This window comes from Dermacentor albipictus, chromosome 1, assembly GCF_038994185.2.
Source record: "Dermacentor albipictus isolate Rhodes 1998 colony chromosome 1, USDA_Dalb.pri_finalv2, whole genome shotgun sequence".
In the NCBI taxonomy this organism is placed as follows: domain Eukaryota; kingdom Metazoa; phylum Arthropoda; class Arachnida; order Ixodida; family Ixodidae; genus Dermacentor; species Dermacentor albipictus.
The window spans coordinates 286,254,504-286,274,118 of NC_091821.1; the positions used below are offsets into that span (position 1 = coordinate 286,254,504).

At 50.6% G+C, this 19,615-nt stretch overlaps 1 protein-coding gene across 1 annotated transcript in view; it reads right to left on the reverse strand.

The window, feature by feature from the left end:
* Positions 1-19,615, reverse strand: part of LOC139049740 (growth hormone secretagogue receptor type 1-like) — a 297,774-nt gene that overhangs the window by 24,811 nt on the left and 253,348 nt on the right. The window contains exon 3 of the mRNA XM_070525546.1: positions 14,318-14,862. Coding sequence (XP_070381647.1) covers positions 14,318-14,862 — 545 coding nt within the window. The remainder of the gene's footprint in view (positions 1-14,317; positions 14,863-19,615) is intronic.

Here is a 19,615-nt window from a genome sequence, read left to right on the forward strand (position 1 = left end):
TTTTTGCAGCATCGGGTCGATGCTCTTTAAGAGGGGTCTATTAACACGCGTACATGTTTATCTATCTCGGGTGACCACGTTTCACCGCTTAACAAATGTTATCACGCAGCGCAGGACGCGCTTGGATGTATAGGAAGTGTCTGGAATGTTATCGATGGTTCCATCCGCTGTCTGTCACCGAAACTTGTGTAATCTGATTGCATGCATGAATAGTGTAGAATTTTGTGGAAGACACGAGGGTCCCAGCGATTAGCCTGGTACATTCGACGATTGAAGTATAAAAGCCGATGCGCTTTACCCGTTGACCAGATTTTCGACGGTCGCCGACTGTATTCGCCGCCATCGTTGCGCTATAAGTGTAGCCTGTTTTTTTGGGCACAGGTGTTGTGGGCACGTCACCCCCACGTGACAATATCATATTGACCGCCAATAAACGCGAAGACCGGCGAAGAGAACGCACAACGACGACATGCGTAAATTTTGAGGACAAGACGGTGGAACACAGCAAAAACGGCCACCTGTGCGACATATACGCTTCTGAAGAAATTGAGTTTGACCTCATTGATGTTTACTTCATATCATATAGACCACAAATAAAGACGAGGACAGGGGAAGAAAATAAAAACGACGGCACGGCTGGTCTTTTCAGGACGCAAAAGATGATACATCAAAGCAAGAAGGCCTATATGAAAGAGATATATGATTTCTAAGAACTTTAGTTTGGCCTAATTGGTGTTTACTTCATATGATATTGAACGCTAACAAAGACGACGACACCGGAAGATAACACAAAACGGCGACACAGGAGGTATTTTGCGGAGAAAAGAAGATGAAACACAGCAAGAAGGGCCATATGTACGACATAAGTTCTTCTTAAGAACTTGAGTTTGGCCTAGTTGGTGCTTACTTCATATCCTATTGACCATTAATAAAGACGAAGTCAGGGGAAATGAACACAAAACGACTACATGGGCAAATTTTGAGGGAACGAAAGACGATGGAACACAGCAAAAACGGCCATCTGTGCGACATATATGCTTCAGGATTACTTGAGTTTGACTTCATTGTTGTTTACTTCATATCATATTGAGGGCTAATAAGACGAGGGCCTGGGAAGAGAACACAAAACGACGACACGGGTAAATTTGGAGGACACGAAAGACGATGAAACACAGCAAGAAAGGCTATCTAAATGAGATAAATGATTCATAAGGACTTGAGTCTGGCCTAATTGGCGTTTACTTGATATCATATTGACCCCTCAAAAGGACGAGGAAAGGGGAAGAGAACACAAAACGACGAAACGGGTAATTTTTGAGGACAGGAAAGACGATGAAACACAGCAAGCAGGGCCATCTTAAAGAGATATATGCTTCATAAGAAATTGAGCTTGGCCTAATTGGTGTTTACTTAATGTCATATTGACCACAAATAAAGACCAGGAAAGGGGAAGAGAACACAAAATGACGACACCGGTAAATTTTGACGACACGAAAGGCGATGAAACACAGGAAGAAGGGCTATCTCAAAGAGATATATCCTTGATAAGAACTTGAGTTGGGCCTAATGGTGTTCAAACCATATTCACCGCTAAAAAAGACAAGGACAGGGGAAGAGAATACAAAACGACGAAACCGATGGCGTTTTGAGGACGCGAAAGACAATGGAACACACAAAGAAGGGTAACCTGTAGGAGATATATACTTCCAAAGAACCTGAGTTTGGCCTAATTCGTTTTCACTTCGATGATATTGACCGCTAAAAAAGACCAGGACAGGCGAAGAGAACACAAAATGACGACACGGGTAAATTCCGAGGACACGAAGGACGACGAAACACCAGCAGAAGGGCCATCTGACAGATATATATGCTTCATAAGAACTTGAGTTTGTACTAATCGGTGTTTACTTCATAGCATATAGACCGGTACTAAAGACGAGGACAGGGGAAGAAAACACAAAACGACGACACGGCTGATATCTTGTGGACACGAAAGACCATTGAACACAGCAAGAACGGCCATCTGTACGACATATATGCTTCAGAAGAACTTGAGTTTGACCTCATTGGCATATAATTCATGTCACAGTAACCGCTAATAAACACGAAGACATGGGTTGTATTTGAGGACACGAAAGACTATGAAGTCCAGCAAGAGGGGCTATTTGAAAGAGATCAATCCTTCATAAGAACGTAATAATTAATTTATTTATTTATGCGGTTTTACGTGCCAAAACCACTTCCTGATTATGAGGCACGCCGTGGACTCCGGAAATTTTGACCACCTGGGGTTCTTTAACGTGTACCTAAATATAAGCACACGGGTGTTTTCGCATTTCGCCCCCATAGAAATGCCACCGCCATGACCGGGATTCGATCCCGCGACCTCGTGCTCAGCAGCCCAACACCATAGCCACTGAGCAACCATGGCGGGTGATAAGAACTTGAGTTTGGCCTGATGGTGTTTACTTCATGTCATATTCACCGGTAATAAAGACAAGCACAGGGGAAGAGCACACAAAACGACGACACGGGTGGTGTTTTGAGGACACGAAAGACGATGGAACACGCAAAGAAGAGTCATCTGTACGAGATATCTGCTTCAGAAGAGCTTGAATTTGGTGTAATTCGTGGTTACTTCGATGATATTGACCGCTAAAAATAAAGAGAAGGACAGGGGAAGAGTACAAAAAACGACGACACCGGAAAATTCTGAGGACACTAAAGACGATGAAACACGGCAAAAACGGCCATCTGAAAGATGTATATGCTTCATAAGAAATTGAGTTTGGGCTAATAGTGTCTAGTTCATATCATATTGACCGGTAATAAAGACGAGGACAGGAGAAGAGAAAATGAAACGACGATACGGGTGGTATTTTCAGGACACGAAAGACGATGCAACACCGCAGGAACGGCCATCTGTACGACATATATGCTTCATAAGAACTTGACTTTGGCCAAGTTGGTGTTTACTTCATATCATATAGAACGCAAAAAAAAGACAAGGACAGGGAAAGAGAACACGAAATGACAACATGGGTGGTGTTTTGAGGACACGAATGATGATAGAACACAGCAAGAAGGGCCATCTAAAAGAGATATATGCTTCAAGAGAACTTTAGTTTCACCTAATTGGTGTTTACTTCAGATCATATTGACCGCATATGAAGACGAAGACAGGGGAACAAAACACAAAACGGCGACATGTGTGGAATTTGAGGACACAAAAGACGATGAAGCCCAGCAAGACAGACAGACAGACAATGAACTTTTATTGAGGTCCTGAGGGACTAGCCGGTGGAGACCCGTTGGGGCCCCCGGCTCGCCGCTGGCTGCTCCCATGTCGGAATCGGGAGGCCAAGCCTCTCCGCTCTTTCACGGGCCCTCTGGACGGCCATGGACTGGAACTTGAGTTGCGTACTAGATATGGCCTCGTCCCAGTCCCGTTCGCTGGTGAGGGACGTATCCCGTAACGCAGGACACTGCCAGAGCATATGAGGTAGAGTGCTAACCTCCCCACAATCCGGGCACTGTGGGTCAATTTCTGGATAAATCCTGCTTAAGAAACTTCGCGAGGGATATGACCTCGTCTGAAGCATCCTAAGCGTGATCGATTGTGATCTGCATAGATTTGGATGTGGAGGCGGGAAGCGCCTGCGTTCCTCTTTATAATGGGAGACGATCTCGTGAAATGTTAATAACGGGTCGCTGTCGCCGAGCTCCTCCAGATCCAATGTAGCCCCATCGCCGTCGCGGCGCGTCAATTCTCGCGCACGGCGGTGAGCAATTTCATTGGGGTTCGGGCGGCCCGGCAGCACGTTGTCGCCCATGTGAGCTGGGAACCATTTAATATGATGCACGGGGTCACAATTAGTTCTGGACTTGTTTTTCAGAATCACCTCCACCTGTCTCGCAACCATTCCCGAAGCGAAAGCCCTGACGGCCGCGCGTGAGTCAGTGTAGATATACGGCCTTTGTGAATCCTACATCACCAGCGCCACCGCCACCTGTTCTGCCACGTCGGCCGTCACAGCGCCTACCGAGGCCGCAGATAGAAGCTCGCCCTTTTCGCTGACCGCCGTGACCGTAAATTTACCGGAGCGCCCATATTGAGCTGCGTCCACGAAGGCTTCCATGCCGACCGTTTTCTTCAATATCGCCCTGGCACGAGCTGCTCGCCTTCCCGCATTATGTTGCGGGTGAACGTTTCTAGGGAAGGGACTGACGACGTAGGTCCCTCTGGAGTTCTCGTCCAGCTGAACCACCTCGCTGTGATTGTAACGTGGCTGCAAGCCCGCAGCCTCCAAGAGGCGCCTACCGGCGCTGGAGCCCGAAAGCCTCGTGATCTGCGCCGCTTGTTGCGCCTCTATGAGTTCGAGGGTCGTGTTATGAACGCCGAGCTACATTAGCCTGTCCGTGCTCGCCGTGATCGGAATACCCAGGACCTTCTTGACGCTTTTCCGCATCAACGTGTCAAGCTTGTCCCTTTCAGTCTTTGTCCACTGCAGGGCCGAGACCACATAGTTGATGTGGCTCATAAGAAAAGCGTGATGCACCCTAAGTAGGTTGTCCTCGCCTAGGCCCCCCTTCTTATTGGAGACTCTCATGATTAATCTGAGAGAGTCTCCAATAAGAAGGGGGGCCTAGAATGGCTATTTGAAAGAGATATATCCTTCATCAGAACTTGAGTTGGGCCTAATGGTGTTTACTTCATATCATATTGACCGCTAATAAAGACAAGGACAGGGGAACAGAACACAGAACGACGACACGGGTGGTGCTTTGAGGACACGAGAGACGATGGAACACACAAAGAAGGCTCACCTGTACGAGATATATGCTTCAGAAGAACTTGAGTATTGGCGAATTGTTATTTACTTCATATCATATTGACCGCTAATAAAGACGAGGACAGGGGAAGACAACCCAAAATGATGACACGGGTGGTTTTTTGAGGACAAGAAAGACGATGGAACACAGCAAGCATGGCCATCTGTACGACGTATACGCTACAGAGAAAATTGAGTTTGGCCTAGTTGGTGTTCATATAATATTAACCACTAAGAAAGACGAGGATCGTGGAAGAGAAAACAAAACGAGACCAATGGTGGTATTGCTTTTTGCGTGTGATATTTGCTTGTTTGAACGAGGCGCGTGGGCGCCATCGCTCGAGAAAAGAAGAGAAAGAACAAACTGGGCTGGCGCTGCGAATCTAACCGGTCAGTGCTGCAACGGCTGTTGTAAATATAACCTGTAAATAGTTGCACGTCTTACTGACTTGTCCTTCGCGTAACATTGTTGTCGAGGTGGAACGCTCCCTGTTCTTGCCACGGAGCTCCTAAGCGGCCGCACCGTCGTCTTCTCGGCCATGGCTTCCAATGGAACCAGCCCGTCGCCACCTACACCTGCGGCGCATACCACAACGTACGTTACAGTTCCTAGTCTTCGTGATCCTGGGACATTCTCCGCCTAAAATGGCGTAGACGTCGATGACTGGCTCAGCATGTATAAGCGTTGTAAGGTCGCTCTGATTGTCCGTGTTCGTAAGTGTCACGAATCGGCCACGTGCTTTGTGTATAGACAGGGGGTTCACTTCCCCCCCATGTCAGCGGGGCAACCGTTTCTGTGTTATGTGGGGTCACAGGAACCGCGCAGTGTTGGGTGACGCGTCGTGGCGGCGCCAGGAGGGCGAGTGCCGATTCCGGGAAGTCGGTATTGTGCGCACGGTGTTGGCAGTCCGCCGACGGTCGCACGAGTCGACACAGAGCAGCCTTGTAAGGGACCGCTGTACACGGTATTGTCGGTCTGGCCCCCGAGTACCTGACTAATTGGAGGCTCCGCCGAGGTTAAGAAGGGCTTAGCAACCTTGACCCCGTACCGCATATACAGAGCAGGGATCTATTCTACGCGTCCGGAACGCAATCGCGAGCCTTGTTGTTGGGTGCGACTGCCTGTTTAGTGTCGAAGGCCAGCTTACAGTGCACGCTGTAGGGATGCAGTGCACACGTGAAGAGTGCATTCGGACGGCGGCGTCTTGTAAACACGCACGCGGAGAACTCTGTCTTGTAGACTATAAGTTTGAAGGACTAGGAGGGCCATCAGTCTCCCACGCGGACAAATTTTGAGTACAGCTGCACTTCGGGGTGTCGATGCCCCTGCTTCCGAGATATTTGCGGCCTAGAGACGCCATTGGGATTTGAGGCGGCCTAGCGATAACTTGTTCGGGCCTGGCGTGTTTTGCTGAGCCCGTCACTAACTACGAAGAAATGAGAGGGCAACGCAGTTTTAGGGAAGAAGGAAACGAGCTTTGTTTTCCAATATGGTTATTTTTAAGAGTAAGCCCATCCCTGTGGGTTGTGGCTTAACAAACAGTTGACTCTGATTGGCAACTGAACCTGTGGGACGGGTCAACGGCCCTACCGCCTTTTTTTCTTTTTATATTTGGGCTATAAAAGTCGGGACGACATGCTGTCCCTCAGACTTGGCTGAAATCAGGATTGCTGATAGATCAGTGAGGCTCCGTACCATGTACCTTAGACTTCGCTGAGATCAGAATTGCTGATAGATCAGTGAGCCTCCGTACTATGTACGTCAAAATGAGTTTGGGCTCTAACCGTCTTGAGACAGTCGCAGAGTGAGACTTCATTTCTCAGTTATTCAAGTTTGTAATGTATTTGTTTTACCTGCAATGTATATAGAAAAGTTTATCTATAAATATTTCTTGTACATCCGATCTGCATCGCTTCCTGTCTGCGTTTGATCAACAACTGCCGATCATCGTCCGAGAAGCTTCAAGTTCCAACTGAGAAACCAGGACAACAGAGAACGAACGAAACTTTACTAGCGTGTTAGCCGAAGCCACCACAGTGACCTTACCATCATGCTTACCTATGTGATATTTTATCTGGACGGGACAACGCGTGTCTGGTTTCGCACCCGTGAGGACGAGCTCTCCAGCTGGGACATTTTCAAAGAGCGGCTTCGCGACCTATTTGGCAACCTGTCAGGTCGCAACAGGCTGCGCGAAAAGAGCTTGGCACCCGTGTCCAGTCGTCGACCGAATCGTATGTCTCCTACATACAGGAAGTGCTCGCGCTTTGCCGGAAAGTCGATGAGCACATGACCGAGGTTGACATGGTGGGCCATATCCTAAAAGGCATGGCGGACGGCGCCTTCAATTTGCTCGTCTTTAACGACGTTTCTACCATCTACGCCATCCTCAAAGGATGCCGCCACATCGAGGTAGCCAAAAGCCATCTCGTCGTCCCACACTTTTCCCGGCTCCCAAACACTCCTCTCACCTCCGCTCTGACCTCCACATCACCATTTCAAGAGAAGGTCACCCGTATCGTTCGCCGTGATATTGAAGCGGCGAGTCCAGTCCTCCTTCATCCACGACCCCCTGAAGGTACCTTTGACCAAGCGGCACCGACTATTTCCGTTATCTAAGCAGTTGTGCGGTAAGACATTGCAAACCTTGGCATCCCTACCGCCTGTTCTGTCTCCCGACCTGATTGGGCACCCATTCCTTTGTCCACAACCTGTAATGACCAGTATTTCGCTCTCTGACCACGCAATCCTACCGATTGGCGAACCCCAGACGACGAAGCGATCTGCTTCCGCTGCCACCGTGTTAGTCATGTATCCTGCCACTGCCGCACCACCTGGATACCGCCGTACTGGAGCTCATTCCCTGCTCCTTGCCCATACGCGGACGCTCGCCGTTATTCCCCTCGCCGTCTGTACGATACTTCGGATGTCCCTGAAAGGCGCCGCTCCGTGCGATCGCCGTCGCCTCAGCGCCGTCGCCCCTCGTCACCCCAACCTCGCCGATTTTCCTCACCAAGCAGACGGACGGAGAGCTAGGCCATGCAGCTCTTGGAGATAGTGCTGCATCACGTTCATCCTGTCCAAATCCTGCGTTGACGCTCCTCACCAACACAAACCAAATTGAAGTAGACGTGGATGGTTTTCTGTTGATGGCAATAATTGATACTGGAGCCCTAATGTCCATTATGAGTAGTAACATATGTCGTCCCCTCAAAGCATTCTTACGCCTGCCATCACTCGAGCCGTACACGTTGCCAATGGTGCCACTGTTGCCGTCAGGGGTATCTGCACTGCTCGCATAGGAATTGCTGGCCGCCAAGTTCAAGTCCTTGTCACCGTGCTGACCAGTTTCCCTCATGACCTAATCTTCGGGCTCGACTTTCTGGCGACGCATTCTGCCCTTATCGACTGTGCCACCGGTACGCTGTGCCTAGAGCTTCCTCTTCTCTCAGACGTTCGCCCCGAACAACTGAACACCCTCTGCACTACGACGTTTGTTCGCTTACCTCCAAAAGCCCTAAACTTCGTTGAATTGGCCTCAATGGCAATCGTGCCTGATGGCGACTATATCGTCGCACCTATTCGTGATGTCCTCCTGGCGCGCGACATCTCTGTGCCACGCTCCGTCGTAGCCCTTGCCGCTAATTGGATGTGTCTGCCCGTTATTAATTTTGGCAAGCAAGTGTTATCTGAAGGCATAGCGGTGGCCACGCTCCGGTCAGCGACAGACGACTACGTTACTGCTTTTGCAGCCGACGCGTCTCCAGTTCCTCCTGATTGCCTTGACGATGCCTTGAACCTCGACGGCCTATTACGTCCCATGGTGGAGGCTCCGGACCTCGCAGCCGCCCTATATCGCCTTTTGCTTTTCTATCGCGACATATTTGACACTGACAATCGACCACTTTGTCAGACGTCCCTTTTTAAGGATCGGATAAACACTGGTGATGCTGTTCCCATTCACCGCCGACCGTATCGCGTGTCCACGGCAGAGCGGCAAGTTATTCAGCAGGAAGTCAACAAGATGCTCGCCAGAGGCATTGTTAAGCCCTCGTCGAGTCCTTGGCCATCGCCGGTCGTGCTCGTCAGAAAGAAAGATGGCACGTGGCGTTTTTGCGCTGATTACCGCAATCTAAACCGAATTACTAAAAAGGAGGTTTACTCTTTACCACGAATTGACGACGCTGTTGATTGTCTTCAAGGTGCCAAATACTTTTCGTCCATCGACCTTCGATCTTACTATTGGCAGATTTCCGTCGATGAGCAAGACCAAGAAAATACCGTTTTCGTCACTCCAGATGGCCTCTACCAATTCAAGGTTATGCCGTTCGGTTTATGCAATGCCCCCGCCACATTCGAACGGATGATCGACTCTCTGCTTCAAGGTTTCAAATGTCAACTTGCCTTTGTTACGTCAACGATGTCCTTGTATTCTCTCCTACATTTGAGACGCACCATGAGTGCGTCGCAGCTGCTATCCTTGACGTCTTCCGCAAGGCTGGGCTCCAATTAAACTCATCGAAGTGCCACTTCGAGCGCCGACAGATTACAGTGCTAGGCCACCTCATCGATGCTCCTGGAGTACAACCCTATACGGAAAATGTTCGAGCGGTAACGGCTTTTCCTGTACTTCAGTCTGTCAAAGACGTCCGGAGTTTTGTGGGGCTTTGTTAGTATTTCCGACGGTTCGTGAAATATTTCGCAGCAATCGTTCGACCACTCACTCAACTTCTGAAGAAAACGTGCCTTGTACGTGGGGTTCCCCTCAGGCTGCCGCATTTTCACGCCTTATCACGATTCTCACCAGTCCACCGGTCTTGGCCGACTTTGACCCGTCCGCACCTACAGAGGTCCGAACCGATGCCAGTTTTTATGGGATCGGCTCCGTCTTATCGCAACGCCAACACGGACGCGAGCGCGTTATAGCCTACGTTAGCCGGCACTTGACAACTGCAGAGCACAGCTATTCCATTACCGAGCGCGAATGTCTTGCTCTCGTCGGGGCTGTTTCAAAGTTCTGCCCATATTAACGCGACAGCGTTAAGGAGCTCGTGTCGCAGAAAAGCCAGTGTCGTCGGCGTTCGTGTCGGCGTCGTCGGCGTTGGCCGTGAGCGATATATCCCAGAAGGCAATTCATAAATAAAAACAACTTGCAAGATGGGCTGGGTGGGCATCGAACCAGGGTCTCCGCAGTGCGAAACGGAGAGGCTACCACTCAGCCACGAGTTCGATAGTTCAAAGCGAGACAAAAGCGCCTCTAATGAATGCGGGGTTCCCTTAGAAACGAGCCGTAGAAAGTTATACTGCGGTGTATATCGGTAATTACGAGCATGTAAATTACAGAAGTCGCAGTTACACGAGTAGGGAAGTACGTTTCCGCTACATTTCTGCTGCGCTCTGTGCATACGCAGAGCCATCTTGCGGCAAACACAGACCCCTCCTCGCAATGTAGAGCGCTGCCGCGACACGTGGGGCGCCACTCACCCCATGATCGCGTCCGCCTTCGTGGCGCGTCGCAGCCCGGCTGTCCGTGCCGATCACGACGTTTGGCTCGCGTAGATCATTTTGAGTGGGTGGTGCAAACGGGGTGCGATAACGCTATCGCGTTCCACTCTTGAAGGCGAAGCTTATGCATCCTCCATTTTTTTATATGGCAAATGATCACAGACCATTATGCGCTCTGTTGGCTTTCGTCGCTCAAGGATCCTACTGGCCGGCTCGGTCGTTGGGCCCTCCGACTACAATAATATCCCTACAGAGTGATTTACAAGTGGGGACGCCAACACCAGGACGCAGATTGCCTCTCTTGCTACCCAGTCGAAGACGCGACCTCTACGGCTGATACTGATACCAACGCTTGTGTTCTCTCTGTTTTTCCACTGCTCCATGTCGCCGACGAGCAGCGCCGTGACCCATCTTTGCGTATCATCATTGACCGCCTGGAATCGTTACTCGCCGACAGTTCCCTTCGATTATTCACACTTCAAGATGGCGTACTCTACCGCCACAACGTTCACCCCGACGGCCCTGCATTACGCCTTGTGATGCCTAAACTCCTTCGCTCGGCTGTTCTCCATGAACTTCACGACCTCCCCACTGCCGGTCACCTGGGTGTGTCACGTACGTACGACCGGATCCGCTGACGCTTCTTTTGGCCAGGGCTTGCTCGCTCCGTTCGAAGATACGCGGCTGCGTATCAGAAATGCCAGCGACGCAAGACACCATCGACGCTCCCTGCTGAGTACCTGCAACCACTCGACATTCCCGCGGAACCATTCTTTCGGGTTGGTTTGGGCTTACTTGGCCCTTTTGCTCTTTCTACCTCTGGGAACAAGTGGATCCGCTGTAGGCACGGATTACGCCACGCGCTGCGCCATCACCCGAGCGCTTCCTACAAGCTGCACCACGGATGTCGCCGATTTTCTTCTACGCGACGTTATTTTATTACATGGAGATCCACGACAAATTCTCACTGACCATGGCCGGACATTCCTACCAAAATTTATGGTGGACATCCTGCAGTCCTGTGTCACGAGGCACAAGCTATCCACGTCATACCATCCGCAAACAAATGGCCTCATGGAGCGTCTCAATCGCACTCTCACAGACATGCTCGCGAAATATGTATCTCCAGACCACACTGACTGGGACGTCGCTCTAGCATTCGTCACATTTGCTTATAATCCCTCACGCCACGAGACAGCCTGTTATTCCCCATTTTTCCTTCTGTTCGGCCGAGAACTAGCATTGCCCCTCGATACAACCCTCCCTCTTCACGCGGCGCCGACCAGTGAATATGCAATTGACGCCATCTCCCACTGTGCCCACGCAAGGAAAATTGCCCGTGACCGCCTTCTGAAATCCCAAGAGAGTCAAAGGCGTTTTTACGACCTGCGACACCGAGACGTGCACTTCCCGCCTGGTTCTTTGGTGCTTCTATGGTCTCCGTTGCGTCAGGTCAGCCTGCACAGAAAAACTGCTCTCTTGTTACACGGGCCCTTACCGAGTGCTTCGTGCCGTGACTCCCGTCACCTACGAGATCGCCCCTGACGCCCCCCCCCCCCCCCCCACCTGATTCCCAGTCCAGTGATACCGTGCACGTTACACGACTGAAGCAGTAGCACCCTCCGAGCGATGACATTTAGACGCTCCGGGACGTCGCGTCTGCCGCTGCGGGGGGAGTATGCTACACGTGTGTGATACCTGCTTGTTTGAACGAGGCGCGTGGGCGCCATTGCTCGAGAAAAGAGGAGGAAGAACAAACACAGTGGGCTCGCGCTATGAATCTAACCGGTCAGCGCTGCAACCGCTGTTGTACATACAACCTGTAAATAGTTGCTTGTCTTACTGACTCTTCCTTTGCGTAACAGTATTATAGGACACGAAAGACGATCTAATACCGCAAGAAGTGTCATCGGTACGAGATGTATGCTGAATAAGAACTTGAGTTTGGCCTAGTTGGTGTTCACTCCATATAATATTGACCGGAAACACTAACGAGGACATGGGAAGAGAACACAAAACGACGACACGGGTGCCTTCTTGTGGACACGAAAGAGGATGTAACACAGCAAGAACGGCCATCTGTACGACATATATGCTTGAGAAGAACTTGAGCATGGCTAAGTTGGCGTTTACTTCATATATAATATTCACCACTAAGAAAGACGAGGACAGAGCAAGAGTACACAAAACGACGACATGGGCGGTATTTTGAGGACACTAAAGACGATGGAACACCGCAAGAAGGGCCCTCTGTACGAGGTGTATGCTCCATATAAGAACTTGAGTTTGGCCTAGCTGGTGTTTACTTCATATCATATTGACAGCTAATAAAGACGAGTGCAGGGGAAGAGAACACACATTGATGACACTCTTGAGTTCTCTTCCCCTGTCCTGGCCTTTATTAGCGGTCATAATGATATCATAATGAAAGTAAATTACGGGTTTGTAAAAGGAAGTTTGGTAAATGTCGGCCTGGGTGCGGATCGAACTCGGCCTACCGGGGTGCAAGACAAGCACGCCTCCTCGACCCCAGGGCGCCTCTACGGCTGTGATTGACTGAATGTGTGCCTAGTGCGTGCGTCACTGCGCACATTAGGCCGCAGCCATCTGGCTGGCTACACGTGTGGCCTAGAGCATGCGTCGTTGGGCACGTGACGACGCAGCCAATATTGAGGAGGTGGCGCCACGCTATGACTGTATAAAATGAGTGCACAAAATAAAACCATTAATATCCACTGGAATGCCGCTGAGCGGTCCTTCAAGTTATCAACTCCTCACGAGCAAGCGAGCGCATTCGGTCGCTTGGCGCGTTTTCATTTGGCCTTACCGAGGCGCAGTGAAAACGCAGCTTGCGTGCACAAGAAGCGCGTAGAAAAAGCCTTGCACCAAAGCGATTATAATGATGTCGCCTTCCCACATGTAATCAGCCTTAAGTGCCTGCCGAATGTTTCCTGTTGCAGTCATTTAACTGGTTTGGAGGATAATTATTCGTTTCAGCATTAGAAGCATACTTTGCAGGATTGGCAAGGTTGCTGAAGAGTCGCCCCTGTTTGCAAAAGAAAGGTCCCTGGAAGGTCGTTTCGTGAATTGCAAGCGCCGGAACGTCCGTTTAAGCACTGTATCTATGCCTCTTGTAGCAGTACTCATTCCAGGCTCCCAGAGTGTGTACGTCCAGTCTATGTATGCGAAAAGCCTGGAAGGCATCCTCGTAAATGTGAAAATTTTAAGTAACTGAGGGTGGCCTTTTCGGCTTTTGACGCACGTATTGGGAAGATCGTAATGAGCACTGCATGTACAGAAGCATAACTACGATCCATTAAAATTTGAAATACATTTGTAATTGCGCACAGATGCTTTTCAGATGCTGTTATTTCTGAAGAAGGAGCGAAAGTGCTTCAACAAGCCGCTATACATAGTTGCAACTGCATCTGCACTAGTAGGGGTAGAATAAACCTACACCACTACATTTGCACCAGCGAGCAGCCCAATAGACTAAAACTGCACTACTGCAGTCGTTCTCCTTCCACAGAATAGCGATGGATTGTCCTAGTGCTACTACAATCTCCGGAAAAGGAAGAGTCAATTTGTCCTACTCCTGATAGTGCACAAGTTATCTGAAAAAAAGAAGCGACGCATGTGTCACGAATTGTTACTCCATTGATATACTCACGTTAACCTCTACAATACATCCTTTAAATTTAGAACGCGGCGAAGGACCGCGCAGTTGGCCAAAGACTTCACTCTTAGCACCACCAGACACGTGCAGCATGCGCAGTGTGAGTGAGAGCTGCATAGCCACTGCGTAATATTGCGATAAACCATGCTGTGAGCACTCCTATAACCAATGTAAACCGTCACTACCGAACAAGCAGCCGATCATACCACTCAATCACATATTGCTCAACAGCTTGTGAGCACGGTGGTTAATGCGAGCCCCTGCAAGGATTTGCCTTGAGAGCCCGAGCAAGGAGTGCTTGACCTGTTCCTCGACGGGCGCGGGAGAGACGATGATCCAGAGGATGAGTGCCCGGTAGGGCAGCAAGCAGACGAAGAAGCTGATCACAACGGCAGCCAGCATCAGCACCACCTGGCGGCGGGCGCGCAGCTGCGCCTGCTCGGGCGCCGACGGAGGAGCGCTGCCAGTGTCGCGCTGACGCACGAGCTGGCGTGCTATGCTCGCGTACACGACCAGTAGCACGAACAAAGGCAGCACAAAGAGCAGCGCCATTGTGGCCATGATGTACAGGCGCCGCCAAGGCCGCCCGAACGAGGTGCCACACGAAGCCACCGTACTTCCGTCATAATACTCCACCCAGCCGTACTGGGACACGAACAGCATCGGACTGGTGACTACCAACGCTAGGAGCCACACAGCGCTGATGATGGCCAGAGCACGCATCTTTGTGCAAGTGTAGCCGGCCTTGAGCGGCTGGCAGATGGCGTAGTAGCGCTCGAAGCTGATCGCCAGTATGGTCAGGATCGACACATGCGCCATCACCAGCTCCAGGAACGGGGTGAGCCGACCTGCGAATGTAGTGAAAATCATATTGCACCCTAAGGATGGAGCTTCCGCTACCGTACATGGCACTAATGGAGTTAATGGCGTCTAATGGCCAAACCACGCGTAGGCATGCCGGCGAGCCTGCAGATGGTGCGGGACAGATCGTACGCGTCCAAGCGCGGCACGAGCACGCATATCTCGGTATCAGTTCTAGACAGATATCGGTGCTCTGGCTGGCAGCCTCGCCAGGCCTCGCCTTTCCGTGCACTTGGCTGCGCAGCTTCCGCGCGGTACAATCACTGAGGCAACTTTGTGTCATGCGTGAATGTGTTTTCAGAGCGCAGCTTTTAGGCACCTATTCCTGCGGCCAGCGTCGGCGTCGACGTAACAGAGCGAACGAGCACAGCGAAAGATGAAAGCGAACGGGGGCGCGGCGTTACAATGCCTGCGCAGCATTTGTGCGCAGGCACGAATAAGATAGGCTGCGAGAGAGAAAATGTGGGGGTTTTTGTTCCTTGAATACCTGAATTTGGCTAGGTACTACGGAGAAGTTTATTTGCTCGTTTTCTATGCGGTTGTCGCTAGGCGTGCCGGCATCGCCGTGTGAGGTCACCTGTTGACCATAATCAAACGCACCAGTTTGTTTACGCTGCGACGCTGGCTGCCGGCGCGGTGAATGAGGTGAAACAGTGGACACTGACGCCTGATTTGGCGATCTTTGTGTCTAAAGGCACATGCGTCGGACATACGCATATCCCAGAAGCTAAAGGTGTGTCAAGCATACTTTCTCGCGCTTATGGCGCTCGTGCTGAGCCATACCATGCCGGATGATGCCTTTCTCGAGCCTTACGGCGCCCTACCTTTAAAAAAAAAACGATTTTCTTGGGGGAGAAGTAGGGACAATAGCAGAGCCGAGCCTGCTCTCCTGGAGCAGTATGTTCGCTCGCGCCAAACTAAAGATACTCTGGGCGTAACTTGTTTGCTTCCGTTTCACTGGCTCTGTGGGGCTGCGCCGCCGCACTACGTACTGCAGCATGTTGATTTAAGGTTCTCGGTACAAATTCAAGTATACTAACAGTGCGAGACACAGGACGAGAAAGTAGGCGACACCCATATCTCTTAGAATGCTACGTACACAAGTGACTGCAGCGCCTAAAAACATTTTGGTGTCGGCTTTTTACAACTTTCGAAATATTCAGGGAGGACCTCCATGCCTAACTACAGCACATGCGCCACGATGGACGAACCCGGCTAGTGCTAAGATGGAAGTTCACAACACAAAAACATTCCACGTTCAGTAATCACACACATATATCAGATGCGGCTTCTTTCAGGGGCATACGTGAGCTTTCGGATTGGTTCTTGCTGCTGCGTTTGGTGCAAGAATATAGATTGTAGCAGGCACCGCTTACGCGCAATTACGATCAATATACGCATGCCACTTCTCTAGAAGCTTACTCTAACCACGGGTAGCGTGAGGGTCTCCATGCACTGACACGATTATTTCACCGTAGCCGAATTCCGACTACTTTATATGCGATAAGGGTATCTGTTTGGGCTTGTTGGTAGGGCATCTTGTAATTTGTTGTAGCACAGGCAGAACGACACGGACATAAGAGGCACATGAGACAACACACATCACTGAACGACCAGCTGCGAGCCACTGCGCAGCTATTACAGCTGCAAACAGCTGTGAACGTCTGCCATGACTCCTCGCACTGATCTTCAGGAACCGCTGTTGCGCACTCAAAAACAAATCTAAACTTCAAATAGTTTTTTACATTACAAAGCACACGTATTTGCTCGCAATAAAGACATGTCAATATTATTATAACGCACAAGGTTTTCTAGTTGCATTTGAAAAATTATGTGGCGTACTTCACAATACATGGCAGAAAGCAGCCCTGGGCGTTGCAACAGCGCCATTCTTCTAATTGCAATCCTGTGAAATGCCTCCTCTAAAAATCGCATTGGTACGCTTCCGACTGCACTGATTTTTGTCGCTCCAGTCACAGCATGTGAAACAGGCTATAACGGCTATGTGAAACAGAGCTATAACACCGAGACGTCGGCGCACTGCCGCCGATGTTTCTTGTTGGCGAGATGGGCGCGCCATTTCAATAGGAATAAAGAATTCTCTTTTAAAGGGGCCCTGAACCACCCCTCTGGCTTGGTGAAATAACGTAGTCCACGGGTAGCATACGCCATTGTGAACATTTCAGGCAAGTTCTGCTGTCGTTTGCGGTCCGTGGAGCTCGCAAGCGGAGCGCGAAGTCACCTTTTTCTCAAACGCTCTCGTTTCAAAAGCCCCATGATTTTCGCTCCTTTCTGTGTGCTTTATTTCGTCATAACGCACACTCCAAAAATTGGAGGACGCTTAAGCTTCGCCTTCAGGAGTGGAACACGACAGCGTTCCCGTCGACCCGCCAAGGGGTGCAAGACAATGCGCTACGGCGCAGCCATCACTTACGAGGCGCTCCGCATCGGACTTTGCACCCACCAATCACGCGGTGAGCGTCGAGCAACGCAGCGTTCGGCCAAAGCCACCGAGACGCGGCAACGAAACATGCGCCTGAGCAAGCGGAACGAACCAAAGAACTCGGTGTCTCGGAGGGGGAACGCCAGCCAAACGTCGTGATCGGCACGGGCAGAGAGATATATAGATAGTGATCTAGAGAAAGGAAGGACGCTTGATTCTCCAACCCGTGAGAGAGCACGGCGAAGCGTCGTCAGGGGCAGAGGTAGTCGGGGCCCCGACGCGCCTCGCACCGGCCCCCGCACAGCCCCAATGCGTGGCGCGCCACCTGTCGGGGCAGCGCCGTACATTGAGAGGAGGAGGTCTTCTGTGTTTGCCGCAAGATGGCTCTGCGTGTGCGGAAAGCGTAAAGCCCCTCAATTTTTCAAAAATAGCGCCATTCTTAGATCTTTCCGCCATCCCGCTTACCCTGGCGCATCCTCATCCACGCCTCCTGTCGCCCCAGCCTCCTCCGCTCCCCCATTGGCCAATCTGTGTTACGTGGAAGCAGGCGCCGCGCTTTTGTATATTTTTTTCTTTCCAGCGCGGAGCAGGCGCCGCGCTTTTGTATACTTTTTTCTTTCCAGCGCGCGCCGACCTCCATTGTTGAGCCTGCGCGACGAAACTACGGCAGGCGGACTGATGCAGTGCGTTAGCGTAAGAGGATGTGTAGGGCTGAGAACTTAATTGCGATGCCATGCTGCTGCGCCTTCGGTTGCCGCAACAGACACAGCGAGGGCAAAAAGCTTTTTGCTTTGCCGTCCGGCGGGCGCAACGCAATAAGAAGTGTGGATTCGCAGGATCGGGCGGACTGACTTCGAGGAAGTGGCAAAGAACGCACGGCTTAGTGAAGTAAGGGCCACGGCTACTCACAACCTCTTATTTTGAACCTAGTTCACGCCTTCCGCTTCGAAAAAGTTTGTGTTCATGCTCTGCGTCGTTTTGAGCACGTTGTTTGACTTTTTTTTGCGAATGTGCTCTCTTTGTTTCATGTAGTTTCGTCTTGCGGTGAAATGCACGCATCTGCAGCTGGCCTGTGACATAAAAGCGACTTTATTCAGGGTGTGTTTTGAGCTCCACCAGAATTTAGCACATTCTCGCCGCTTTTGAAAGGCTCAATATGACTGACGATGCAGTCTTTTAGCTTCGAATGTACGCCCGCATGTATTGATTTGGTTTGCGGTGATTAACGTTTTTAACGTTCCGAAGGGACTAAAGCTATGATGCAGGTCGTAATGGACGGCTCCAGATAACCTTATCTAGCGTTTAACGTGCACATTGATCGTAGAGTCGTACGTGTGCCGGTAAATTCCTCGTTGGCGTTTCATAATACTCGCGCGGGTGCGCTAGCGCTGCTTTAGAAGTTGGCGCCTCGGCGCGATTGTATTTCTTCAATGAATTTTATTTACTAGTTGTAACACCTTGTCATTATTTCATATTATTGACGGCGCCTCCAGGGCACCAAAGCGGCAACGGGAACACCAAAGCTAGAACCAGTGCTGGATGGGGCTCGCCGAAGCCTGTGCATGCCAAGGCGCTATAAGATCGCGAACAGCGAATTTTGTATGCGAACACTCCCTGCGACACCTGCATTATTGCAATGTCACGTGCTGTTCAGAGGCCTCCGTTAGCCATTACATGAGCCCTCCTGGAGCAGTACTTGTAGAAAAAAAAACAATATATCGTCACGATTACCGAAGCACCCCGCAATAAAAAAAACGGCCCTATTGCCAGGCATTGCTGACCACACACAGCCATTCCGGCTGTGTGCGGTCAGCAATCTCTGACGCGCTGGCCGAGCAAAAGTATCCTGCAGGTACGTAAATGAACCTACGAAACCACGTACACATACTTTCACGCTGTCAACCCCTGAAACTTTGGTAATCACGCGCGTGTTTGTGTACACCGCGTGCTTGCGTCGTATTTCAGAAACACGAACTCTCAACGTCGCGCACTTTACGCCTTAAATATGCCTTGAATAATGGTCCTTTTCTCTATTTCTTCCACAATTCCAACACGAAATTCTAAAGGCCAGTTACCGACTGACGAAGAAAGATCTCGATTAAAAAAACTGCTCCGCAGGGCTCGAACGAACTTTTCTGCGGATTTCCTCCCGTAGCGTGTTAGCCGTCGCCTGCTACGGCAGGCCCACCACCGGCGGCGCCACCATCGAGGCCGCGCCGAGCGGAGGAGGAGGGAAGTGAATGGCGCTACTTTGGGAGCTTGAGGGGCTTTAGGAAAGCGCAGAAGAAATGTAGCGG